The sequence below is a fragment of the Tyto alba genome, unplaced genomic scaffold (assembly GCF_018691265.1).
Source record: "Tyto alba isolate M040663 unplaced genomic scaffold, T.alba_DEE_v4.0 Super-Scaffold_12, whole genome shotgun sequence".
Taxonomy (NCBI): domain Eukaryota; kingdom Metazoa; phylum Chordata; class Aves; order Strigiformes; family Tytonidae; genus Tyto; species Tyto alba.
The window spans coordinates 2232554-2258843 of record NW_024881274.1 but is presented as its reverse complement, the minus strand read 5'-3'; the positions used below and the strand labels follow the sequence as shown (position 1 = coordinate 2258843).

The window sequence follows — 26290 nt, the reverse complement described above, 5'->3', positions numbered from 1 at the left end:
CCAGCGAGCAAACAAGGGTTGGCAGAGGCATCCAGCATGGGCCTGCAGATATAGCCAAGGCAATGTTTACCATCTGCCCACAGCCTCCTGGGTTCAAGGCTCTGGCAGATTTTTGCAATTTGAGAAAAGGTTCCCATAGGCTCTAGAGGTTCCAAACCAGGGGGCAGGACCCACCTACACACTGGTTTGATGGGAAATGATGGCAGGAGGGAGCAGGAATGTGTTCCCCAAATGAAAGTAGGCAGCACATCATGAGAACAGTCTGTGAGTTACTGGCAATTTCTCAGAAGGGCTTGTTTCCAGGTATTTCAAATTTAGCCAAACAGTAGCTATTTGGGCTGATCGCGGGTCTCAGGCTGTCTTTTTGCCTAGTTTCCTCCAATTTCTTCAAATCAGTTATGGGCACAGGAGCAGGACAGTGTTGGGCTGCCGCGTCAGCTCCACCCGCCCTCATTCCTCTCTGCACCGTGCCTGGGAGCCAGACACCGGCTGGGGCATGGGCTGAGCTGCCTCTTTCTGTCTTGGTGGGAATGTAGGGAAACTGAGGCAGCTCCACAACAGCCATGAGTGCATCCCCTGCTCTGGGGTTTTGCAATCCCCTTCCCTGTGGGGACGTGGGGAGAGGCAGAGGGGGTGCTGCAGGAAGCCACGGACGGGGCTGACCTCTTCCCTGTGAGGTCTCAGATGACCACAGCTGCTGTCCCCATGTTTGCCCTGTTCGAGCATTGCTAGAAACAGCCCTGTGCTCACCTCCCGGCCCTTCAGGAGCCCCCTCCTGTGGAAAACATAGGCATGATTCGTGTCAAGATAGAGTGTGGTGCGATAAGTGCAATTGTTGCACCTTGTGTGGATCTGGGGTGAGTTGTGATCACTATGACATGTAGAGCAATTGTAGTGAATGTTGGAATCAAATTGAGAACGTGTGAGAACAAGAAGAAAATGTACCTTTAACTTGAAACACTGTAAGCACTGCTGCCTTTTAGAAACACTCCTTAACCCCCCCCTAGAGCTGAGACAACAGCCGTTTAGAAAAAGCCTGCTGAAAGCTGAGACCCTGAGACTTTTAAAGGACCCGATGAGAAGAAAACACGCCAAGAGGTGGAAACCTTCAAACTTCCAAAAGATCCCCTGGGAGGAGGACACTACCCCAGCAATTCAAAGGACCCAATGGAAGAAGAGCAGGACAACTACCTGATGGAAAGAGTCTAAGAGACACTGCTTTTAGAACTTGGGGTGCGTTGTGGCAGAGTTGAGACTCTCTGCGCCCCCAGCGCTGCTTTGCCTATTGCTTCTCACCCTAAATTGATTGAACCCAAATAAAATTATATCTATTTTTATAAAGATTGGCTTCGTTCATTTATAACACTCCCAACAGTGTCAGTGTCCAGAGGAGGGTGGTGCTCACCACCCCCGTGGACATGGGGCAGGAGCATGGCCCCGAGCCCATCCTGCCCGCCCAGGATGTTGGACGTGGGTCAGTGCCCCGACAGGCGTCCGGGGGACTGCTCAACGTGACAGGGAGCTCGGGGCCATTGGCACACCGAGCCCTTCAGGGCACGGGGCAGGATGCAGCGGGGGCCCTGAGCAGCACGGCCAAGGGAGATCGATTCGGGAGCGGAGGGGGCCCATCGGTGCCCATGGGGCTGCTGAGGGGAGACATTTCACGGAGGATTTGTCACTCAGTGCTGCCGGTGACTTTGGAGCAGGAGCCAGAGTGTATTGTCGCCCAGCCCCTCCTGACTAGGCACCACTGACCCCACGTCGTGCTCGTCTTCTGCAGCCTTGTTGCCCGTGCAATGAATGCTCTCACTGGTTTGGCCTCAGCTTTTTATTCAGCAAAGGAAAGTGAAGGGATGACCACTATTACACATTATTAAAGGCAGACGGGAGTGCTGAGCCCCAAACACAAAGTGCATTTTGGGACACAGGGCTGGCTTTGGTCAGGGGTGGTGGGAAAGAGGCTGAAGAAAGGGAGCTTTCTTGCAAGAAAAACGTTTTGCTACTTCCACATCCCTTGCCCCACTTGCATTTTGCTTCATTTTTCAGCCTGGCTGAGCAGGGACAGAGATGGGGCTGGGCACAGGGCAGCCCTGAGCACCCTCTGCATGCCCAGCATCAGGCATGCACTGATCTCCCAAGGCTTTTTGTCAGCCCAGGGTCAGCTCGCCTGGCCCGGCCCCCTCTCTGAGGGACTGAACTGGCATCATCTCAAGGGAAACCACGACTCCACGGTGGGCAGCACAGCAGCAGCTCCCCAGGCAGCCCCCGACCCCACGGATAGCAGGGCTGCTGGGTTTCGGGGCTGGGTTTCGCCGTCCTTGTCTCAACCATGTTGCTGCAGGTTCCTGCTGGGTCAGGCGAAGGGGACAAAGGGGTGGGAAAAGGCTGCCAGGCTTCAAGACCGTGGGTGTCTGGTGGGGTATGACGGGCTCAGGAGCAGAGGGACAGCCAGGAAGCTGCAATTTTCCTTCACATACGTCTTGAATGCTTTAAAATCAGGAATACAGCACGTATGAGGCCAGGGTCAGAGTCAGCCTGCCCTTCTCTGTCCCAGAAACGCTTCCCCTGCTCCAACAAATGCCCCATCTGGAACCCATCCCCCCCAGCAGCCCATCGGCTCCAAGCCCGGCTGTCCTTGGAGCAGCCCCGCGCACGGTGTGATGAGGGGAGCAAACTGAACGTTGGGCAGCCAGCGGCCTCAAATCTACCAATCTCACCCCGAAAAGGAAGGGAAGGCACTGTCCCACTGACGGTACCTAAGCACGGACACAGACTCTCCCTTTGCTCTGGGCGCTGCTGCCCCTCCCCTGCCCCTTGCAGCACCCCCCAGGCACTGCCCAGCCTGGCCGGGGCATGGGGAGATGCTCTGCTCCGCTCCAGGGGTGCCTGATTTGGGCTCAGCTCTGCTCCCGCTGAGCGGGTGGTGCAAGCCCTCTCCTCGCTCTGCTCACCTGCACCATCAGCAGTTTTGTCTCGCTGTCCACACGCCCCTGGGCTGGCACCACGGGCGTCTCGGTGCCACAGAGCTTCTTGGAGTGCAGGGCCTTGGCGGTGACGGTGACATTCACCTCCCCTGCAGAGGAAGATGGGGGATGTCACTGTGACACTGCCTCAGGGTCCGGCTCCAGCTCAGAGCATTGCTGGGGAGCCAGGGAGGGAGGAGGGTGTGATGGGACTGGGAAATGGAGGGAAGAGGCTGGAGAGTGGAGAAGGTAAAGGGGAGAGAGGGGAGAGGTAGCTGGGAGGGGGAGGAAAGGAACAGGAAAGCAGTGACAAAGAGGAGGTTTGCAAGGAGTCTCACCACGGGGCTCTTCTCCCCCCTCCCCAGCCCCTCTGTACCCAGGCTGGTGGCTCTCACGCCCCACCGGAAGGTCCTCGCTTCGTCTGCACAGATACAACCGCCGTACAGCTCGTCCGCACTCGCCGACACCTCCAGCTGCGCCGACTCCACCAGCGCCACCCGAACCTGCCGGACCACGGCCACGGCTCCATCAGCCCCCGCCGGACCCCGGACCCAGGGCCCCCTCCCCAGCCCCGCTCACCCGCAGGCACTGCCGCAGGTAGTTGAAGACGGTGGCCACGAGGGTGAAGGCTTCGTGGCGGACCACGGCGTAGGGCAGCGCCAGCTCCACAAAGAAAGGCTTGAAGGCCGTGAGGGTGGTGGCAGGGGCCAGCCCCAAGCCCGACGGGGACGTGCAGAACATCCCGGCTTCCCACTGGGTGATGGCATCGGGCACTGTCACCGTCACCTCCGCAGAGCCCCGCTCCCTGCGGGACAGTAGGAGATGGACAGACCTTGCAGGTTGCATCTGGTGGGCAGAGCCTGAAGAAGGAGCATTCCAAACCCCTTCCTCTATGCCCTGGGGACCATTGGTGGCCATCACACGCTTGGAGATGGGCAGAGGTACCACCACTGCTCTTATCTCTTATGGCATCCCCTGCCTACAGGACAGAGTGCCCCATTCTCTCCTGGGTCAGCGCTGAGGTCCAAGGGAAGGGGCTGGACACGTCTCAGTGTCACTCCTGGATACATGGACACTGATCTGGAGTTCTGGGTGCTGTACCCAGGAGTGAAGTTCATGCAATAAGGGCAGTCCCCTGGCTTGAGGTCTGCTGCGGGTCCTTACTCACCCCACAGGAACCAGCTCCCATAGCCATGCCTCCAAGAAATCCATCTTCATCCCTTTATCTTGCACAGCACTCGCCTGCTCATCCTCCTCCAGTTCTGCAAAGAGGGACATGACTTGAAGATGCTGCCAGAAAGGATGGAAAGACTCAGGATGTCCCTGTCTGTCCTTCTGCAGCCAGCATGGATGCTGTTACAGATTCTCTCCACTCACCTGCGGGGTAGAAAGGGCTCCAGTAGCTTTCTAACAGGTTTCTTGGTGTACAGCCCAGCTGAGCGTTGGTGACAGTTTTCAAACCCGCATCCTGAAACGTGACACGTGACAGAGAGTTACACCAGAGATACCAAAACGCCTTACCAGCCCTCTCTGAAGCAAGAAACCAACATGCACTTAAAGCCCCATGCCAGAACAGAGCTCCCGAAGATCAGGGCCCCCCACCATGCTGCAATGGGAGTGCAGGAGAGGAATATCTGTGCCAGGGGAAGCTGCTGCATCAGGGACAGTTGGAAAAGATCTGGTGGATCTGCTCTGCCCGCCTCATTCCCAAACATCCCCGACCCCTGGGTTTGCTGCCAGTGGGAGACATGAACCCCCAAAAAAGCAGGGGAATGCCAAGCCAATCTGTGCTGTTGAACCCGCACCCAGATTTGAGATGGGACAAGCAGAGTTTAGCCCCATCCCTGTGAAATGCTGCTGGTTTGGCATAGCGAGGGGCAGGGCATGTTCTCTGGGTGATGTTAGAGCATGGTTTGTGAGTGCAGACATGGGCTGGGTGAGGGCCTGGGTGCCCCCCAGCACCCTGAGTAATCCTTCCTAGGAGGAAGAGGTAGGGCTGGAGGGCTTGTACCTTAACCAGGCCGTAGGAGCCTGTCCGGTCGTCAGACACCGGTACCTCCCTGCGCCAAAGTTTGTGGAAGCAAGCTGCCCAGCTGTCCCTTGGCACATCGTAACAGTTAATGGCTGGAAGGCTCAACTTCTCAGAGCTTGACCTATTTCTCTGACAATGAGGTGAATCAGGTTCTTCAACTTCAAAAGGATATCTGGCTTCAGAAAACACTGGGAGTAAGTAGTAGACCTAAACCGAACATGGGAACTTTGGGTGAGAAAGACATGAAATGCTCTTAGCCCATTTCCAACCCCTTTTGCCTCTGGCATCACCCCACAGCTTCTGCCCCTCCCTGGGCATCACAGTGATGCTGCTCTGCTGCCAGCCCCAGCCCCCCTGCTGGGGTCTGTCACCGCCCCATCTCTCTTCTCCCCCAGGGAGTGGGATGCTTCCCACCACCAACACCCTGTTTTCAAGATTTCCACCCCAGGAGGCACCACAGAGCAATCCTGGGGCTCAGCCTCCCCAGCCGGCAATGCTGGGGCTCAGTGGGGCTTCCCAGACACCCGGAATTCCTTCTGCAGGGGCAGCTCCCCCAAGGTCCCTCCCATCCTCCCCTAAAATGGGTGACCACGGAAAGAAACTGCGGTCCCCATGCCCCAGCAGCCAGCCCAGTTCAGGCCAGCACCAGCCCAGCACTGAAGTTTCTCCAGACTCACTGTGAATGGGTCGAGCTTGCCCTTGCGACCAGGGGACCGCGTGCGTTGATCCACGGCATAGACAGCGCACAGTGACCCCGGGTCAGCCTGCACCTTCAGGTCAAGCTGGGAGCCCACCAGAGCCCTCTGCTCCGAGAAGGACAGATTCACCTGGAGAGAAGGGAAACCATTAGGGGAGAGGGGAGCTGGTCCCAGGAAGGACCTCTGTGCCACGGTCTGACCCCAAACGCTAGTGAAGGAGGGAGAGTGAGGACTGTGATCAAAACCAGGAGATGGTTTGCAGCAGCAACAGGAAAGGGAGAGGAAGGAAAACCCTTCCTGAAAGGAGGGTTTGGGGAGAGTTTGGTACCAGCCAGTTGCAGGGGATGAGGAAAGGCTCTGCTGAAGGGCGAGGCTCGGTGCCCACATCTCCCCACCGAGCCCAGCAGCAACTCCCTCAATTCTGGCAGCTTTTTGCTCACCTTGTTGGGGAAGCACATGGCCACCTTGAGCTCAGCGCTGTCAGCCACCATCTCGCCGTTGGGCAGCACCGTGTAGCCCAGCACCACGGCCACGGGTGCCAGCTCGGGGCCGATGGGCAGCTCCAGGGAGAAGGAGCCTCTCAGCCCTGGGCCGTGGGAAAGGAGGGGAGGTGAGGAGCAGGCACGGAGAGCAGAGCCCTGCACAGCCCGTCCATGCCTTGGGACCTACCAGCCTCTGCAGGCAGCTCCTTCCTGAGGACGGTGACAATGGTCCCCTTGGCCAGGACCTGCAGAGGAGGAGATGGGAACAACTAAACTGATGCTCAGTGGGGAGCTGGCGCAAGCAGATGAGGGGAGGGCATGGAGGATGCTCAGGGAGAGACTTTTAGAGCCGCATCCTGCAGGAGGGATGGAAATGGTGCCCCAAGACCTGACAGCTCCAGGGTCCATCCCTGAGTCCTGAACCCAAGAGGACCTGCCCAGGACTGGCTGGAAATGGCTTCTGCTGGAGGGGAAGGCTTAACTCCCACACCCGGGACAGTCTCATTCTCCCCGCCCGCGCTCTGCCCTTCAGGCAGTCTCCCATCTCTCCCCAGGTGAAGGCTCACCAGGAATACTACATCCAGGCTCTGCAGCTCTACCCTGATGGACTTCTCATCAAACAAGTACTCCACCCCGAGCTGCTGGGGCTGGCCACAGGGCAGCTTCTTTTCCACCCTGCGGATCTTCAGAAAACTTTTGCTGTCCGAAGAGAAGGAATTCAGGTGGCGAGTGACACTTTGGTAATTGAGATACTGCTTGCCTTCATGCTCCGAGGCCAGAGAGACATCCTTGAGCTCCCCCTGAGGGGTGAAAATCACAGCTCTCAGTGGCAAAGATCAGCTCAGCAACAGAGTAAAGCAGTGGTGGAAAGCCACTCTGAAGCCACAACTGCCACGTGCTTTTCTGAGACATCCTTGCAGGAGCATGCCAAGAAACACAATCCAGCTGTGCTCAGCACCCAAAAAATAGAGCTGCATGCCATCATGGGGCTTGTCCAAAGTCACCAGTGGATGGCAAGAGGAAGCAGGCATGGCTAAGCAGCACGTGTGGGAAGGTGGTAGGAACTGAAAAACCATCCCACAATTATCTGATCTTGTGCCCAGATGGTGAAGGTAGAAAGTATCCTGAAATTCAGCAGTGGAGTGTAAAAACAATAAGGCAGAGAAAATAAATTAGAGGAAGAACTTGAAGGATGCATCAAACGTGAGAGTAGCTCCTTTTCCCAGCACAGGAGGAGCAGGAAGGGTGCCGGCATCTGCCAGGTCCAACAGGCAATCAAGCTATTAAACAGAGCTAATAAAGGCATGGAGCTCTTTACCATAGGATGCTGTGCATGCAAAAAGACTAAATGGGGTCAAGAGGTGGCTGAAAGATTTTGTGTAAGAAAACCTCTGTGATGTTTACTAAATCCAGGGTGCCCAAGGGGTGTGGGACACGGGTCACTTACGTGCAGGTAGACTGTGTCACTCCAACCAGAGGTGTCCAGCTCAAAGGAGGCTCTCCCCGATTCGTCCATGACCAGAGGTTTTTTTTTAATTTCTTCTCCAGTGTTAACCACCAGCAGGAGCTCCTTCTCCTTCAGGGCAGAGCTGTTGGCTCCCTTCAGCAGCATCTGCATCAGGAGGGAAGGGGAGATGTCATGGGCTGGGCTGAAGCCATGGGCAGAGGACAGGGGTGAGAGGTTGGGGGTCAGAGGGAGCAGGATTAGGTGAAGAGGAGTCCTGTGGGGTGTAGAGACCCCCCCCATTACCGTCCCAGTGGAGGGAACCCCAGGCTTGTAGAAATTATCGACGTTTTCTAAGGTGATTGTGGCCGTTTCATACACAATCACACAACTTTTGGCCGCTTTACGCCACTTCCCTGCAAAGAGGAGGGGGAGATGAGAGAGACGCTTAGCAATTTGCCCTGGTAATTCCCCCCCCAGGAAAGCTGGATCAGAGAATCTCAAACACACAGCATTACACATTTGCTCCCTACAGCCATCTTTGCAAGGGGCCATATGAAGCAAAGCTGTCCTCTTGCAGGCAATGGTTAGGGGCAAGTTTGCACTGTGCAAAACCACCCTTGTTGGGCAACAAACGCAAGAAATGGTCCTTGGGTGTGACGGCAGCTGTAGCATGAGCAGGACCACGCTCAGCCAAGATCTGCATGCTACCAAAATACCAAGCTTTACCCCAAAATTCCCCTCCTAATGGTTGGAAGCAAATACAAAAGGCCACTCGCAGCTTCACTGTACTGAAACTGGGCTTTTTTACTTGACCCTAAGGATGTGCCTAACAAGGCATCCTGGGCAGATAGCAACGATTTATAACTGCATTCAAAGTCAGAAAGACCTGATAAGAAAAATAACTACCCTGGTAGCTCTCCAGGCACTAATCAATCAGACTAACTAGCTGCAGGGAGGCAGAGAGTGGGGAAGGAGAGGTGAGTGGTGGAAGGATATCTGAGGGTGGGATCTTGGAAGGAGAAAAAACTCCTGATCATCCTTCAGGACCTAGAGGATTGCTCCAGCTGTCAGGAATAGGGGAAAAATGACACCAAAGCGAGTAAAGGCACAGAACAGCTCTGATGCTTGTGGATGGGAAGGACAGAAACCCTGAAGACACCCGAGCAGAGCAGTTGTGTCACATCCTCCAGGTGCCACCACGCCAGGACATCACCAGGTGGCCATCGGCATGGCTGTGCTCACCGGTCCCCTCCTCCAGCATCAACACATGGGCATAGAGCTGGCTCTTGTAGAAGGAGCTGGTCAGGTTGAAGAAAGCCACTGGCACCTCGGTGGAGAAGCATCCGTTCCTCCCTGCCTGAAGGAGAGTCACCCACATCAGCAGCAGCCCTGTGGCTGGGCCCTTGAGTGTCACCTGCTGTCACCCTTGGGCTCCCAGCTGCCACTTGCCCGGCTGCAGCTGCCTCCCTCCATCCTGCCCTGCAACCCCGGGATCCTGCAAACTTGCCCCCCTGGGGCTGGTACCATGCTCTGCCATGCAGCTGGCTGCCCCATCCCTGCCCTTCCCGGCCCGAGGACCACGCCAAGAGCCTCTGCTCGGCTCCTCTGCCCTCTGGGTTTGCAGCACTTTCACATGAGAGCTAGGTCACCTGGCAATGCCTGAAAGATGCACCCAGCCATCATCAGCCCAGGCACCTCAAGATGGCGAAACTGTTCCAGAACCACCACCCCTGCGCCTTCTCCCTCTCCTGCTCCCCTCACCTGGCCCCTAAACTCATCACAGATCCTCCTAGGTGCATCCTCGAAAACATGGGTTTGGGACTGGCACAGCTTGGCCTTAGCCCTTCCACGGAAAGTTTTCCCAGATGGGTACCTGTCAGGAGGGAGCAGGAAAGGGAGTATATGGGGAGGCTGCTGGGGGAACATCACCTCGAGAGCAGCCAGCCTTGCTGCTGGGGCTGCTCTCCAACTCACCGCCCACAGACGCCCAGCGGGATCTTCTCATCCGTCACCTTCAAGACACAGGGCAACTGGATCAGCACTTCAAAGTGGGGCAGCCCTGGGAGGAGACCAGTAGGAAATGGGATTGTGCCCGTTTCTTCCCTCAGGAGTTTTTTTCCATCCCATGCGATGGCTCCCGAACACCCTGTGTGGAGCCCAGCCTTCATCCCCACGCACCATATTCCGCCACGCTGAAGGAGTGCCTCTTCCCCTCCACCTCGATGATGTAGGTGCCCAGGGCCGGCTCCGCAGCCAGCGGGAGGGACAGCTCCACGATGCCCTGCCGCGGGCTCACCTCCTGCCACTGCGCGACGCGGGTCCCGCTGGGATCCTGCGCACAGGGACGCGCGGCGTCAGCCCTCGCTTGCGGGGCTGAAGACGGGGGTGCATGGTGGTGGTGGTGGGTTGGCAACCTCAAGGACTCAAGCCACTCTGCATATTCTGGCAAGAAGCAGGTTTTGCCCTCCCATCACGCTCGGAGTGGCCCTGATGGCATCACCTCTCCAGAAGGAAAATTTCCCCACAGGGTCTATATTTGCCGAGCTCCAGCCTGACTACAGCAGCCAAAGCTGGCAGGAGGATGCTCCAGCCTGGACTGGGAGCTCAGGAGGTTCTCCAGTTTGGGTCAAAGTCTCCACTGCTGCCTTCATCTGTGTAACCTGTCCCTGAGCAGCATCTCTACATAAGAACCCCTGTCTTGCAGGCAGACAGCAAGCTGACCCTGAGTGGGCTGGAAATGCAGACAAGGAACCCAAGCCCTTCTCCCCACTCTTCGTAACTTCTCTCAGCGCCTGAAACAGGGATGATGTCCCTGTCCCCACTTCTTGTCCTCAGCATCACAGACATACTGGGACCCTTTGCTCCTCCTAAGGGAGCTGACAGGCTGGCACAGGGTGACAACTCACCTGCACGGCCACCCAGGAAAGCTGCAAAGAAAGAGAGAGGAAGCATTCAGCATGATCAAAGCACAGAGGGCTGAGCTGGGGACTGTGCCTGTGGGCTCTGCCTTGGCCCCTACAGAGCTGTTCAGTGGGCGGGGGGCTTGGCAGGGCTCGGAGCTGCTGTCACTGCTCAGTTCCCACTGCCACGTCCAACAAATGTCACGCTGCCTTTTCCAAGCAGCAGGACACAAGCAGCGAGGCTGCGTGGCGCAAACAGCAGTAGCTGTGTGAGTGGGCCTGCCAGCACCATGTAACACCAGGAGTCTAAAACCAGTGGTGCTTAATGATACAGAAAAGCTACACACAAGAGAGGACAGGCAAAGGGATGGTGCAAAGGGAATAATTCACCTCCTGCGCCAGCGCCAAAAGCAAGAGGCTGTATCCTGGGCACTCAGGTCAGGAGTGCTGGAAGAGCTGTGTCCTGTCCCCCCCATCCCACATCTCTTCAGCGTTTGGGGGGATTCCCTCCCCACACCCATCTCCACACTCGTGGTGACACTGCAGACCGTGCCACTGCTGCCGAGACCGATCGTCTCAGGCACAGGGGGATCCTATTGCCTCCACACCCACCCTGTGCCCCGAGCCTGCCTCACCTCCCTGTTACTGGGAATGAAGTTTTGATCGAAACGGATGATTCGAAACTTCACTGGGAAGAGAAAAGGCAGGAGCAGAGTGAGCACGAGGGCCTGGGACCCAAACCTGGGGATCCCAAGAGCCTGTGAGCTCTTCCAGCAGCTCCTGCCCCTCACCAGTATCTCCAGGCTTGTAGACATCCTTGTCTGTCTGCACCAAGGTCCCCAGTCCCAGGGCTTTCACCAGTACTTTCTTCTGCTCAGAGACCTGCAGGGAACCTCCCTGGATGGAGACGTGAAGATGCGCAACCTCATGAATCCTTGCAGGAGGGCCAGAAATCTGCCCCGGAGAAACAGCAGAAATGGTTGCAAAACCTTTATGTTGGATGCCAGTGAGACATCACACCCGTACCCCACCATCACTGCCACGTTGCCCCATGAAGGCACCAGGGGACTGGTGTACTTGGGAAGATTGATGCAGATGAAACCCACAAGGTCTCCGTATATTCCCCATGTCTCTTCGCTCCTCAGCTCCCTTGTTGTCCATCTGGGATGGACCCCATGTCCCCTCCCAGTTCCACCAGCCCGGCTCTGGCAGTGGGTGGAGGATGGATACCCCTTCCCGAGGTCCTTATCCCACCGCGGAGCAGTGACTCACGTTGGAGAAGTGGGGCCAGTTCAGCTGGAGGATGTCGCTGCCCTGCTTCTCCAGGGTGACATTGGGGACGCCGTGGCTGCTTGCCAGGTGGAGAGTCACCCGCACGGGCTCATCCAGGTCCATGAGGTGGACGTGCACTTTGCCCGTGTATGGATAATAGAACACGGAGGGGAAGAGCACCATGTAGTGCCTGGGGAGGGGACACCTTGGTAGTGGAGGAGAGCAGGGACCCCCCACCAAATCCCACTGATCCCCTCCACTCCAGACTCTCGAGGCAGAGGGTACTTGAGTTTTTTCCAGCCCTGGGTGCTCTCTGCAGGACTGTGCCACCCAGCCTTCCCCCAATCTACCGAGGGAGGTAGACCAGAGTGGAGCCCCCTTTGCCTAAACACCTTGGGAAAGAGCCGAGGGGTCAATCTGCGGAAGGAAGGAAAGATCTGCCGACCCACCAGCTTCTGTGTGAGGTTGTCCCTACACCAAAGCTGCCCAGAGACACCAAACCCAGCTGCAAAGCTCTTTATGGGGACAACCCTCCACCCCAAGCATTTCCACCCTGACCCGTGACCACAGCCACAGCAAGGATCGTCACAGCACTGAGACAAACCACCATCCCACCAGGCATGGACAGGCGGACACGGCGAGGGCTTACGGCTTTGCAGATGCTGCAGCTGTGAGGTACAAGATGCAAAGCAGCAGGCAGGGCAGGGCGGCTGCAGACCCCATGCTTGAAGGACCAGTGGAAGCAAGGTGGTCCCAGAGCCCCTGCGCTGAGTTTTCTTCCTCTCCTCAAGCTTTCACCTCCCCTCTGACAACCAGCACAAGCCAGCAAGGTCTCTGGCTGGGGCCCAGCCATCCAGCTAGGACAATGTTTAACTACCAGACCCGAGGTTTGCTGGGTTCAAGGCTTTGGGAAGCCAAACCACACCCACGGTGGTGGGACCGCTGAGCCAACTCAGAGCTGATAGACTAAACTGCACATAGGGACCCCTGGCACAAAGGAAGGGAATAAAGGGGCTTTCTGGGAAATTAGATCCTTCATGTGCATGCTGCCCTTGACCACCTCCACATGACTGTTCCTGATCCGGTGAGTTGCTACTCATGGGAAACCTCTTTTCTGTTGCTAATATTTTTGCCTAGTGATATGTCTGGGCAGATGATTGCCAGAGTTTCATAGAGTTTCCTCCACGATGAGCCACCCGCTTCCAACAGCAGGAACACCACCAAACCGGAGCGCAGTGCCCTTCTTTGGCCATGGTTTGCACATCTTAATTGAAGACGGGAGGTGAATCCTGCCCACCCTGCTCCTAGCACTGGCGACAGCCACGCACTGCATTTCTCCCTGCTCTGCTGTCACCCTGGAGCGGCTGGGACAGGAGCTGCTCAGCTGGGAAGGAGCCAGCAGATGCCCAAAGCCCTGCTTGGGTGCAGGGAACAGGCCAGCAGAGCTGGTAGCTGGTGGATGGGTCTGGTTGTGCCACGGGCTGGAGGCCATGGGTTGGTCCGTGCTGCTCCAGGTGGGCATAATCCAGGCACTTCTGCCCTCTGAGGGTTTGGGGCTTTAATGGATGTTTTTCCTGTGCATTTACTGCTTGTCCCTAAAGCAGGGAGAGGTCAGCCTCAGGGGAAGACCTAGTCCACCCCGGTATAACTCCCACCTTGCCACGAGCTCCTCACACTGTCCGGCACAGCACCCCATGGAGAAGCTGTGGTGTCCGTGGGGATGTTCCACGTGCAGCACTACAGGCACCCTGCGTGACCCCAAGGAGACAGATCCCCCTCCCCACACCCGAGGCGCAGGCAGAACACCGTGCACACACACACACCACCGCGTATGGACTCTTTAATCTTGCACCCTTGTCTCATAGTTCAGCATTGAGGATGCTCTTCCCACGCGGCAGTATCCCCTGGACCGCCTGCCCGCCCCTGCAAGCCACACGCTGCTCCCCCAGAGCTGGCTGCATTGCCAGCTTGCAGGAGGCTCTGGAAGAAGTGGGGTGAACCCCGCTGCGAGTCACACCGTCAGGAGTGGAAAGTGGTGCAGTGAACCCCCAGCCCTGCCTGGCACATCTCTCCCCGCTACCCACTGTGCAGGCAGGACCCAGCCAGGCAGACGGGGCTTGCTGCCCGGGGCCAGAGACAGCACCGGGTTTGGAGGGGACAGGGGGATGCACAGTCATAGCAAAGGGGTTCTGGGGGCACCTTGCACTGTTTTTGTGGTGTTGCCTGGTCCCCGTCCCACGCTGCTCTGCTTCCCCTTGCACCAGGGCACCATCCTGCTCTCACAGGTTTCTGGAGCGGTTGGCAGATCTGGTGGACACATCTGCAGGGGACAAGGAGACAGTATGACCCAGCCTCTGCCTGTGGCACCTCCCTTACGTCCCCAAGGGGCTGGGGGTCCCTCTGACTAATTGCTGGTCCCGGTTGTGTCCTCCTCACACTGTGAGCTGCCCGTCCCCCTGCCAGCATCGGCCCCAGTGCAGCGCAGGAGCGGAGCCTTCTCAGCATCCTGGTTCCCGCAGTGATTTGCAGACATCTCAGCAAGGGCATCAACCATGGCCTGGCGGACAGTCTCTGTCAGTTTGGGGACATCCTTTGGGCTCAGGCCCTGGGTTTCTACCTTGGGGAGGATTCGTATGGTGCACATCCCTGGAGAGAGAAGGGAAAGGCCAGGGATGCTGTTAGACAAACCCAGCAGGAACCAGCTCTTCCCACCATCATCCTCCACCATCAGTCACCTCCCCACGCCTCAGCCTCCCACAAAGAGACCTCCAAGCCCCGCGTGCCTCATCCCCCGCACCAGCTCTACTTTCCAGCAACAGGGTTTCTTGTCCATCACTTACCAGAATTGAATTTCTTTTCCTTGGAGCTGAAGAAATGCCAGTATGGGGAGATCACGATGGGGAAAATGGGAACCTGTAGGAGATGGAGGATCAGGGGTGTCTTCCTTACAGACCCCCTCCCCAGGTGGGACTCTAGCTCCTGGCACGTCCCAGGCTTCAGCAGGTCCCTGTCCCCTCCCTGGGGCCTGCACAGCTGGATGTCTGTCCCTGGGGACTGCAGACCCCAAAAGACCCTGATGTCCCCCATCCTGCTGCCCCAGGGTGCACGCCAGCCCCACTGCGTCAAGGGCAAGGGGAGGGGGAGGATGGCCTTACCTGAGCCTGCACAGCCAAGTGAAAAGCTCCCCGCTTGAAGGGCAGCATGGATTTGTCCTGGTTCCTGGTGCCTTCAGGGAAAATCAGCACTCGGAGCTGCATGGGACAGGGAGAGACGTGACCATGGACCCCAAGCAGAGCATCCTGGGACCTGCTGTGTCAGTCGTCCCCGCACCCTCCTCGTCCCATTGGTGTTTGCTCCCCGACTCCCCCCTGCTGCCAGCCCCCCCACCTCACATTTTCACGCCGCATGGTCCTGGCCGTCTGGGAGATGACATCGATCGCATCTTCTCTTTTGTGGCGGTCGATGAAGATGATGCCACTGAGCCAGCAGGCCCACCCCACGGTGCCCATGTACATGAGCTCCTTCTTGGCAATGGGCACACAGCGGTCAGGAATGACCTCCACCATGCCTGGAGGATGGATGGGAGAGGAAAGGATCCATCCCTGCCCAGTGGCACCCAGAACCAACTATCCCTGTGGCCGTAGCGACCTGGCATCATCTTCCACTGTCCCAACCCTCTCTGCAGTGCACCCATAGACCTGAGCTCCTGTCCCACCCGAGCTCCTGTCCCACCAGTTCTTCTGGCCTATGCCTACCACACTTCCCTGTACAAATCCTGGTGCTGGCCTCACTGGGAACCCCTCGGGGTGAGCCTGTTCCCCCCCTGCAGCACCCCATGCAGTGAGGAGCCCCCCCTTTCCCTTGAACGTACCCAGGAGGTCAAGGGAAGCTTGGTGGTTGCAAACTATCACATAGGGCTCCTTGATGTTCAGATGCTCAGAGCCCCACACCTGCATCTTGATGCCATAGAAGCGTTTGAGGGGCAGGATGGCAGCACGCAGGAGCCTAGGGCAGAGGAACACATGTGGGGAGCAGATCGACACAGAGCAGGGCTGCTTGATTTTTTCCAGTCCTTCACAGTCACTCAGGGAGCGAGGTGCAAGGTGGGCCAGGCTAGATCTGGTCTACATGAGCAAATAGAGCGTCCCAAGGTGGATCTATACTCAGCCTCAGTGATGCTTTGCTTTTCTAAGCACATCTGTAGCCTGCATAGCTCAGAGCTGACCTTCTAACCACCCCTGAGGTGAGACCAGCTGCTGTTTCAGTAGTGGAAAGTCCGCATTGAAACTGCTACTGAAGAGCAGCCAGCATGAGTTGGTGGGAGAAGAAAAAAAACGAAAAGGCTTTTTAATGTCCAGGCAGGGGTGATGGGAAAACGAGAAGAGAAGAAATGAGATGTCTGCCTGCAGCCAAGGTGTAAGTCATCACACCCCAACGAGGACAACTGCCCCTGGGCAGGTGAACCTCACCCTGAGGCTCAGAGCTGAGCCAGATCCGCATGTGCAGGCTGGAAACCCAGATAGAGCGCACAGCCTGCGCTGCAGATACCTAAACCAGAGGAGCTGGATCACAGCTGCGAGGTGCTGAGCTGTAAATGAGTGAGCACTGGAGGCGGACCTGCAGAGGAACAGTCTCGAGACAGACAGGTCTACATGGATGCGGATGTCTCCAGGGACTGTCCCTGCAGAGCAACACTGCAGGCACCAAGATTTGTGCTGCAGATTTGGGGGGAAGAGAGCAGGGAAGGGAAAACGAACTCAGCTTCACTCATTGGAGGAAATCACAAAGAATAGCTTCACTGGACCTGCAGTGCTGGGAAGAGAAGGAGGTTTCATCTGTGCAGTTGTAAGGGAGGAACAAGGAAGAGTGGTGTCACCATCCAAGGAGGGCTGGACAGGAAGGGTAACATCAGGATGGCAGGGCTGATGAAGAATGACACTCAGCTTGAGAATAACGAGAGGAATGGAGGGAGGATGGAGCAACGGAGATTGCAGCACCCACAGAGGAGATAAAAAGCTGGTACGTTTTCAGTGTTGAAATGAGGCACTCTCCAACACACAGCATGAGGAGCACCCGTGCCAGGGTCCACACATCTGGCAGCAACTGGTCCCAGGGAGCCCAGGGGACAGGGCAGGGGACAGGGCTGTCAGCAAGAGCTCAGTACCAAGTAGGGATGAGAAGACGTTTGGGAGGAGAGAGCAGAGGCAGGCACAGAGGGAGGAGGGGGCGTGATGCTTAGAGGGTCCTTTGTATCAGCAGATCACACATCCCTTGGGACACGCAGGCTCAGAGATACCTGTGTCTACAGAGAAGCAAAACACTTGTGGGAATGCCCCAAAGCCAAGACTAATGACAGGAACGTGCACCAAGCCGGAGGCCTTGGGATTTGGAGGCTGAGGAGGAGATGGGGCTGGGCGTGCTGCTCTGGTGGAAGATGGCTGCAAGGTGTCGGTGGGACAAGATAAGGCGGCGTGAGTCACCGCTGCATCATGCAGGGTATTTCCACTATGCCGGAAGCTTTCGTGCCAGGGCTCAGAGCACCCGTGCGTGTGTGTGTGTGCACAACATTTCTGCATGGAAAGGACAAGGGAGAGAGGCTACACAACGGACAGATAACATCAAACCTCTGACCACACTCCTAGCGAGGGCCTGAAATCCATCAGCACAAGTACATGATGGCTCCAGCTCAGCAAACACCACAAGCTCGGACATTTTTCACTCTGAAATAATTATATCTCTTCTGGTATGTTATCATGCCCAGGAATCCTGTAACAAGATTACAACACTCTTGAAAGCAACCAGACCTTCCTCTCATGTTGCACAGCGATGTTATCATCGCGGCTGCCACCACCCTCGAGCACAGCTGACAGCACCAGCGCGTGACTCCCCAGGACATGACTGTGCCATGCCTGGCAGCTGATGGCACCGAGACATTCCAAAATCCCTCTGCCAAAGTGCGGTCCCTGGGGCTCCCACAGAGCAAGACTTGGCTGCACTGCCAGGGAAATGGCGATGGGTGTGCGTTTGCATCCTGCTAATGATTGTACCTCCAATCGTTGACAACCCCCCCGCCCTGTCACCCACCAAACTGATGGTCCCAATGTTGCAGTGGCCAAAACCGATCCCTTTTACGCTACTTCATCCTCCAGGGACCACCAGTCTGACCCAGCTGGCCACCTCCATCGTGGCGTAACCCTCACTGAGCATGGCCAGCACCTCTTCACCACGCCACAAGATGCAGATGCACCCTTCATTGCCACATGGACATGACCACAGCCCTCACCATGGCCCCAGGGCTCAACCACTGGCCATAACACAGCTGTGGGTATGCCCAGAGCAGGAGAGAGCATGTGTCCACAGGACACATCTCCATCACAGCCAAGCCCCAGTCATCTCCACATTGGATGCACATCCCCAGGCTGTACTCACTTCATGTTCTCCACGGAGCGTCCCCGAAGAGCTGCAAAGGGGGACAGGAGGGTGGCCATGGCCACGATCCAGCAGTTGAAGAAGGCCACCTTGCAGAAGTAGTGGAAGGTGGCATTGTACCGGTAAAGCAACAGGCCTGCCAAGGGAAGGAGGAGAAGCAGACCGTGGAGCAGGACCACCTCCATCGTGCTGCCCCGGCGGGAGGATGCTGTGGAGCTCAGCCCGTGTTCCTGGGAGCACGGCGAGTGGAGCAGGGGATGCCGAGGAGTGTGGCAGGTGAATCAGATGTATCAGCAGAGCAGCCCGTGGGCGTTTGGGGCTGGTCCAGGGGAAGGTGCTGTGTGTATCTCACCCTGTACAGAAGCTTGAGGATGGACTGGCTCAGGCAGGAGGCATGCTACCCCACCAAGGGTGGAGAGTGGTAGCAAGTCAACACCGGGGACCCCAGGTCACCTAAAGTGTCACTGCGGATGAGTGTCCTCCTGGGCTGTTAAAAGCCATTGCAGTGCCTCTGACTTGGTGCAATCAGATCTGTTGCCCACAAAAGTGTCTTTGCTGCAGGCACCTCTCCTGGCCACAGGGACCTCAACCCTGGGAAAGGGGGATCTTAGCTGGTAGGGACAGCGGGAGCTGGTTCTAGTCCACGCCCATCACCCCAGCAAGGCTTGACACAGATCCCTGTTGGCATTGTGGCTAATCCCCAAACCTCACCCTGCAGGGCATCAGATTATTGGAAGGTAGATGTCCCTCTTGCTCCCTGCCTGGGTCTGCAGCAGGCACATGGTGCCAGTGCTCCCCATCTCCCCAGTCCCCCCAGTTTGGGCTGCAAGAGCCCCTCTGCCCTTCCCCTCCCAAGGCCCAGCATCTGTCACCAAGATCCAACCAATGCCAGAGGGGTCCGAGCCCTGTCACCCCCCTGGTCCCACCCTGGGCTGAAGGCGATGCCAGCCCTCGCCCCAGTTGGCAGCCAGGGGCTGCATTGCGTTAGGTGTTTACACAGGTGCAATTAGCATGCACAGGGCTGTAATTAGCCTCTCCTTCCGCTCTGTTGCTTTCGCACCGGCCGTGCAGGATCCAGGCCAACTCTGCTTTGCCCTACAGAAACCCTGATCTTGCTTTTAAAAAGGAAGTGCTTGTCATTGCAGATATAACTCTGGCTTGGTCTCAGCCACCAGCAGCATCTCCCAGCCGCGCTGTTCCATGTCCCGTGCCCTGCCAGGGACACCCGCATGCTGCTGCCCAGACCCATCGGTTCACCTCTGTCCCTTGGGGCAGGACCCTGTGAGCAGAGAGCTCTGCCCGTGCCTTCCCGTAACAACCCCACCAGGGATCTGGGGCAAACAGTCCCATTATACTGTTCTGGGGAGGGACATCACATCACCTGGGTCAAACCCAGCAGCCGTGTCCCTCCTCTGACACAGCCTACCTTCGGCAAAACCACTCTGCATTTCTCCTGCTCCATTCCCCTCCATGCCCACGGCTGTTCTTTCCACCCGTACCTTCCCCCTGTCCCTGCTGATGTAGGTGCAAGTAGAAGCCTTTGGGCTCCCGGTTGTGGGAGCCATTCTGCCAGCTGAAGGTCGCCCCCATTCAACCAGCATGACCCAGAGAGGGCTCCAAGGGTTGTTTCCACCATGGGTGTTGCAATCCACATTGCTTCATCCTCCCATTCCTCTCATTATTCTCATCTTCAAGGTAAGATTGGGTCATACTCGAGCCCACCCTTCCTGTCCACCCCATCCCCGGGTGACTTCTCGCCTCCCTTTCTGTCTATACAGACATGGAAACCTTTACACACCAGTCTAGTTTCCCATCAAACTCGGCTCAGATTTTGGATGGTCTCCTTCACTTCAGCTCCTGGTGCTCTGCCCAGCCAGTCTCGCAGCCTCACAGAGTGTTCCCACCTGGAGATGTGCCTTCACGCCACAACCCAGCGCGGCTCTTTCACTCCACATTGAGGAGCTGCTTCTCCAGCTTCAGCGGGAGCCAGGCTGAGCTGTGCTGCAGGGGAAGATCCGGGCCAGAGCGCAGCTCAGTCCTGGGCTCGGGGAGGATGAGCCCTCCTTTCCCCAGGGACCCCAGAAGAGACACAGGGCAGCCCTCGTGCCCAGTGTGGGCAGAAGGAGGGGAGTGAAGGTGCAGCTGCACCATCTTTCTGTACGCTCTGAGCTCCAGATGACCACCAGCCCTGAAGTCTCCTGCTAGGAGCTTTACTCTTAAGGCAAAGCTTCCTGATAACTGGCCTGGAACCCCACTGGGTTCTGAGCAGGGCTGTCACCCCCAAGTTGGGGGAGGGGGTGTAGCAGAGACAGGGGACAGCTTCCAGCACCCAAAACGCATCTGCCCCTTTTTTTTCTGGCAAGCAGAAGAGACACTGAGTCCTAGGGAACCCTGTGCTCCATCCCCTTTATCAGGCTGCTGCCCTGACTGCATCCCCACCAGAAAGAAGCTGCGGGCTAGATCCAGCTCAGCCAGGAGCATCCCACTCTGCTTCCCAGCACTAACCACCAGCAGCTCCCAATATTGTCCCAGTACCCGCGTCAGGCACTGATATACACCCCCCTCACCCCCCCCAGGTGCAAGAGGCTCACGTCCCCCCAGCTTGGAGGGAGCCCTGTGCTCAGGCACAAAGCCAGCAGTCTGGGTAATTACAGATGCTTAATTAGTGACAGCAGGGCCCCTTCTTAACAAAGCAAATTAATTACAAGCAATGTGCTGCATTGAGATCTGAAGGGACTAATGAAGAGCGGGACCACCTGGGCTGGCATTGCCCACCCCCCTCACCCACGGGGACACAGCACAGCTCGTGCCGCAGGGTCCTCACAGCTTGGCAGAGACACGTTGTCCAGCCAGGATTGGGATGTCACCCCTAATGTCCTGGGGATGAGCTCTCTGAAGAACATGGAGATAAAGCCTGTCCCTGTTTGGGGCCACGCTGTCACCTGCGGTTCAGTGACGGGCTTCATGACACCCTCTGTGTTGAGGTAGCTCGTGGGGAGGAAGCGAACGAGTCCAGCTGGGCACGTTTGCTTCCTCCCCGCAAGCCACCCCAAAACTATGGGTGTCATGGAGCACCCATGCTCAGCACTTGCGGGATCTTCTGGGGTCAAGGGCTGGGATGTGCAGGAGAATCCATCTTGGGAAGCATGGAGCTCACAACCTCTCCTCCACCACATCGTAGTACTCTGTGGAGAGAAAAGGGGGTCTGCAGGATGTGCAAGGGCCACCCCCAGGATCTGATGGACGGAGGGAGTGGGGAGGGCTTGGTCTTTGACCGGGGGCTCCCCGTTTGATGCATGCTTGGGGACAAGATGTCCCCCACTGAAGGACATGGGGAGAACGTGTCCTTACCCGATGCTGGTGGGATGTTGGCTCCCACAGTCCCCGTGGCACTGGGGGGCGGAGGGGGGGGCACTGCACTGTTGGAGGGGAGCAAGGATAGGAGTAAGTGCCAGGCTGGCGTTGCCCCTTCTGTCCCAGCTTGGGCTGGAGGGCCCTGTTACACCGGGGGCCGCAGGGACATGCGCACAGCCCCGTGCTGGGTGGCACAAAGCACCCTCGTTACTCACAGCTCCCCATCCTCCGCTAATGAGCCTGTGCCCAGGTACCGCACGGTCGCCCGTCCCCGATCCTGCGCCGGGACTGGCCACGCCAGGACAGGAGCAGGACTGGGGTAAGGGACGTAGTGATGGTGGAAAACCACAGCCTCCTCTTCCTCTCCGGTCTGAAAAGGCACCGCCATGGCCTGCGGGGAGGAGCAAAAGGCAGGGCTGTGCCGAGCCCCTTTCAGCAGCCGTCTCCCTGGGGCACTGCTCCCCAAAGCACCAGCCAGAGAATTCCCACAGCGCTGTACACGGCTGCGATGCCGCCGGCACGGCACGGCTCTCCCAGGGCCTGGCTGGGTGGGCTCGATCCCCCACAAAGCCCCCGTGGTCAGCCAGCGTGGGAACCCGGCTGCTAGGGACGCGGGGAGGTGGCAGCCCCACAGATGGGACCTCAAAATGCCGCTGGGAAGAGCCCGTTTGATCCGGCCACTGAGACGCAACAGGCAGGGTCCAGTCTGGTCCAGCACGGTGAACCGGTGGGCACTGGGCAGGCAGTACGGGAGGGCACAGTCCTAGAGATGCCAGCTGGCAGCGAGCAAGGCAGCTGCCCACAGCCCAGCTCTCGCCCCCGCCGAGAAAGCAGCTTTTGTTTCCCCCCACGGAGATTAAATGTTTAAGATGATTTTGGTTCGAGATGGACTTTTAAATGAAAGCCCTCGCAGAGCCACCCTGCCTAATGAAAAGTTCTCACTGCTCAGCTGCCACAGCCCAGCGCTGCACCCTGTCCGTGCCGCAGCACAGAGGGAGAGCCCTGGCTCTTTCCAGCTGGGTTAAATCACCTCCGAGCAGCCTGGATGCAATCTGTGCTGGCACAGCTGGGCGTCAAACCAGCACAAACAGCCCCAAACCCCCAAGGGGCTGCAGAGCCTGGACTGAGCCGGGCTGACACCACCCAGCCTCTGTGACCAGAGAGGTCCCACGCTGTGCCAACACAGGACGGGGTCATCCCACTCTCCTGAGCAGCTCTGGAAAGGTCCCTTTGCCCACCTCTTTGGCCCTTTTGGTCCTTTGGTCCACTTGGGTTCTATGGTCCCCTTGCCCATCCAGCATCCCCGACCCTTACCTGGGCAGTGGCTGGGGATGGCCCGAACCCGAAGGCCGTCAGTGCTGTTACAGCCAGGCTGTTCATCACCACCTGGTGCATTTGGGAATTTTGAAGCATCATCAACTTGATTAAATCTGCCACAGAGTAAGGGGCTCCGCGTCAGAGAGAGATCAGAGCAAGGACACGATGAAAGTGGCCATGGGCTGAGTGCCTGGTGGCATAAAGGCTTGTCCCTGTGCCCAAGCAGTGGGAGCTAGGCCAGACTTCCCCCCATCCCAATTTGGAAGGCCCATGTGGCATTTAAAAATTATTTTGCTTGGATAAAGCTTTAAAATAGCCATATTTCAGCCTTTTCTTCTTTGCAAATGTGATTAAACATCTGGTCTGGCTTGCTGAAGGCTGCTCACAAAAGGTGATTAGCGGTGCTGGAGGCATCAGACTTTCCACCCATTCGGAGGAGAATTGCTCTGGTCCTGGCAGTGCTCAGCGGCTTGGCAAGCCTCTGCCTTGGCACTGAGCAGCAGAGCTGATGTCCTCGGGGTGGCACCCCGTGGGGAGCATGCCCAGGTCAGATCTACTTCACACCACCTCACACATGGGGGAGCTCAGAAACCCCCGAAGGAGGCAGGAGCCGGGGCCGGACCCTGGGGGCTGATCACCATTCCCAGAAACAAGCACCTATGGAGCTGGGTCCAGGAGAGGAGCAGGCTGGGGATGCTCGGAGCCTCCTCCAGCCCTTGCCTGGCTCCGCACGAGGAGCTGGGACCCAGAGCAGCCGTGCACGTACAGGTTAGCCTCCCAGTCCCTTTAGCTGGATCCCCAAGCCATGGGAGGGCTGCTGAGGGCAGTCCAGCTGCTGAGGAAGAGTGGCATCTGCCTCTGCATCCCCATTAAAACAGCCCCATTTGCCGCAGGCAAGTTCTTCCTGTGCAAACCTCCCGGAGGGGCTGCCTCTGAGATCCTGCTGGCTTTGTGCACAAGACCTGCGAGCCCCTGTCAGCTGGTAAAAAAGGGTTTGGGCATCCCTGTGCCCCGTGCGCCAGATCCCAAAATGCTTTCGCGGCTGCAGGGACGGGCTCCCAGGGCACTCATGGGGCAGCTGGCCCCCCCAGGGAGGAGCATTTACAGCACAACCCGGGAGGCGACCGGAGCCGGAGCCACGAGGAGGGAGCGGGCCAGCAGCCAGGCATTGAACCGGGAGGAGAAAGCACGCAAAGGGCTGGCAGCTCTTAATGGATCCCACCCGCCCCCCTGGAAAGGCAGCCAGCCCCCACCGCAGGGCTGCAAGGGGCCAGGCTGGGGTCTCTGTTTTCTTTCCACACCAATTTTCAGCATATCTTTTCCTCCATATATTTTTAAAGACAGTTTAACCTTCTCCCCTCCCCGTGATGCTGCACAGCTTCGCCCATGGCATGTCCCAGGGACCACAAGCCCCCCTGCCTCTGCTGTTTGCTCCCCCAGTCTCAACTGCTGGATCCTGGGTTGCATAAGTTTGGGTGAAGCCCCTATAGACTTTGCTCCTGCTTACACATCCCATGGGCTCTGAGTCTGACGTGTCCCACTCTGGTCCCACCTAGCACAGCCAAGGAGCTCATATCACCCTGGCTTTCCCTGATGGTGCTCCCTACTTGCAGTGAAATGGGGTTTTGGAGAACAAAAAGAGGTGGATTTAAAAAAAAAACAGCCCCAAACCATTCCCTGGGAGCATCCTGGTGTGGCCAAATTCATCCCAGACTTCAAGGTTGGTAAAACCACCAAAAATCACAACCCACGGGGCAAAGCTGCCACCAAAGCATGATGTGGCCGGTCCCTGCGAGGCTGCAGTGGGCCCAGCCGCCCTGCCTGCCCCTCATCCTTGAAAAGGCTGGAAAAAAAAAGAGGAAGTTAAACTGGTTTTAACGCTGACCTCTACGACGTCTACCATCACGCACCTCCCCGAACATGCGGGGGTCCGGCAGCGGGGGCTGGGGCAGCCACGGGCCCGGGAAGCTGCTGGAGGATCATCACCGGCTGCTGGGGCACAGGCACGGCTCCATGGGGAGATCGCTCAGGCCGGAGCTGAAAGGCAGGAGGGGAAGGAAAACCCCAGGGATCTCCCACTCTGGGTTTAATTTAGTGCCCTGTTAGTGCGGCAGCCGGGGAGGAGAGGGGGCAGGAGCTGGTGGCAGGGAGGAGAGCAGTGCTGGCCCTGGGGGGAGCAGGGATGAGAGCCTCAGAGGACGGGGTGACTTGCACCGGCCCTTGTCTTTCCAGGGGTGCAGCCCTGCAAGCCTGGATGAATTGCATGTCTGGCAAGTCCCCACCCCTGGGGACATGTCCCTGTGCAGAAGTGGTCTTCCCGGGCCCCTGGGGTCTGCAGGGAGCAGGGAGGCATTTTGCAAAGAGCACCTTTGCTGCCCCAGACCCCAACCCTCGCCCCTCCCTCCTCCCACCCCATCCTCTTTCCCCCACCTTACCCTCATGAGCCCAGACTATCCCATAAATCCAGAGGCAGGACAGCTTTTTAGGGCTTACCCTCTGCGGGATGAGGTAGGTCCCTGCTGGGGTGTCCCCCCAGACCCCCTGGGGGTCCCTCGCTGCCCCCACCTCCATGGCTGGGGGCAGGCGGGCAGGCGATGGGGTGAGCAGAGGTAGAGCAGGGCTTGTTGCTATAGCTGCTGGGGCTAAACAAACCCCTCCCCGGAGGTTTGGCCAACAGGGGAGTGTCCCTGGGCTGGTTTTCCCTACAGGGTATCGCCAGGATAACCAACCCCACTGCAAACAGGCTGTGGGTCAGGGATGGCTTGTGCCCCCCAAATGATATTTCGGAGCCTGCAAGGACAATCTTCCCCGCAGGGAACTGAGCTGGGAGCAGGGGGCTGCAGGTTTATTCGAGCCCTGCTACTGGTCCCAGTTGCAGGGGAGATCTAGTCCCAGTGTTGGGGCTGCTCAGCCCCACTGGCAGCATCCCACAGCTTGTGGCTTCGGGAGCTTTCCTAAAATCCCAGGTTCAGGTGCCCTGTGGTCTCCGCAGGTCCCATCCATCACGGCCGGTGGGATACGGGTCTGCTCCTGCCCCATGGCTCATGCTCTCAGTGCCTCTCTTTCCCAGTCTCTGGGGAGAGACTGAGATATTTGGGGATACTGAGCCCAAACACAGCAGCCCCAGGACAGAGCAAAGGTCACTTGGCCAGGGATTAAGAGGGAAAATATATGATGAGAGTTCCCTGTTCCCTTCTCCCCAGCTTTGGCAATGTTGGGCTCTGGAACATCCCAAGCCAGAGGCAATCCTGTCTTTAACAACCTTTTCTTTGCTAAATACACTTTGCTGAGCCCAGGTGAACTTTCAGCAGCCGCAACACCCCATAGCAATGAGATCTGAAGTTTAAGGGCTGTTGCCTTGTGTTGCCTTCAAGCCTGCTGCCAGGTCTCCTCCTC

At 57.7% G+C, this 26290-nt stretch overlaps 2 protein-coding genes across 3 annotated transcripts; both read right to left on the bottom strand.

Annotated features, from left to right (window-relative positions):
- Positions 1 to 13617: 13617 nt before the first annotated feature.
- Positions 13618 to 20743, bottom strand: LOC122152864 (1-acyl-sn-glycerol-3-phosphate acyltransferase alpha-like). 2 transcript variants are annotated; one of them, XM_042787544.1, is made up of 8 exons: positions 20022 to 20743; positions 18224 to 18359; positions 15666 to 15799; positions 15187 to 15362; positions 14950 to 15045; positions 14635 to 14707; positions 14231 to 14440; positions 13618 to 14114 (listed from the first exon to the last, which is right to left on the bottom strand). In XM_042787544.1, the coding sequence occupies exons 2-8, from the start codon at positions 18280 to 18282 to the stop codon at positions 14074 to 14076; spliced, it is 789 nt and encodes a 262-aa protein (XP_042643478.1). In that variant the 5' UTR covers positions 18283 to 18359; positions 20022 to 20743; the 3' UTR covers positions 13618 to 14073. The 2 variants fall into 2 exon arrangements, with proteins under 2 accessions (XP_042643478.1, XP_042643477.1); XM_042787543.1 differs by lacking the exon at positions 20022 to 20743 and having other exon boundaries at positions 18224 to 19004.
- Positions 20744 to 20850: 107 nt separating this feature from the next.
- PRR29 (proline rich 29) lies at positions 20851 to 25502 on the bottom strand. The gene is made up of 6 exons (XM_032985085.2): positions 25388 to 25502; positions 24805 to 24931; positions 22892 to 23007; positions 21793 to 21968; positions 21575 to 21642; positions 20851 to 21408 (listed from the first exon to the last, which is right to left on the bottom strand). The coding sequence occupies exons 1-6, from the start codon at positions 25463 to 25465 to the stop codon at positions 21377 to 21379; spliced, it is 597 nt and encodes a 198-aa protein (XP_032840976.1). The 5' UTR covers positions 25466 to 25502; the 3' UTR covers positions 20851 to 21376.
- Between the last annotated feature and the right edge of the window lie 788 nt (positions 25503 to 26290).

Bases quoted from the DNA above. Each gene is read 5' to 3' on its own strand.
- PRR29 (XM_032985085.2), bottom strand. From the start codon at position 25,465: ATGGAGGTGGGGGCAGCGAGGGACCCCCAGGGGGTCTGGGGGGACACC. The intron at 24,932-25,387 runs GTAAGCCCTAAA...CCTGCCTTTCAG, and splicing joins CCTACCTCATCCCGCAGAGG to CTCCGGCCTGAGCGATCTCC. The intron at 21,409-21,574 runs GTAAGGACACGT...TTCTCTCCACAG, and splicing joins CAACATCCCACCAGCATCGG to AGTACTACGATGTGGTGGAG.
- LOC122152864 (XM_042787543.1), bottom strand. From the start codon at position 18,408: ATGGAGGTGGTCCTGCTCCACGGTCTGCTTCTCCTCCTTCCCTTGGCA. The intron at 15,800-18,223 runs GTGAGTACAGCC...CCTCTGCCCTAG, and splicing joins CGCTCCGTGGAGAACATGAA to GCTCCTGCGTGCTGCCATCC. The intron at 15,363-15,665 runs GTACGTTCAAGG...TCCATCCTCCAG, and splicing joins AGCTTCCCTTGACCTCCTGG to GCATGGTGGAGGTCATTCCT.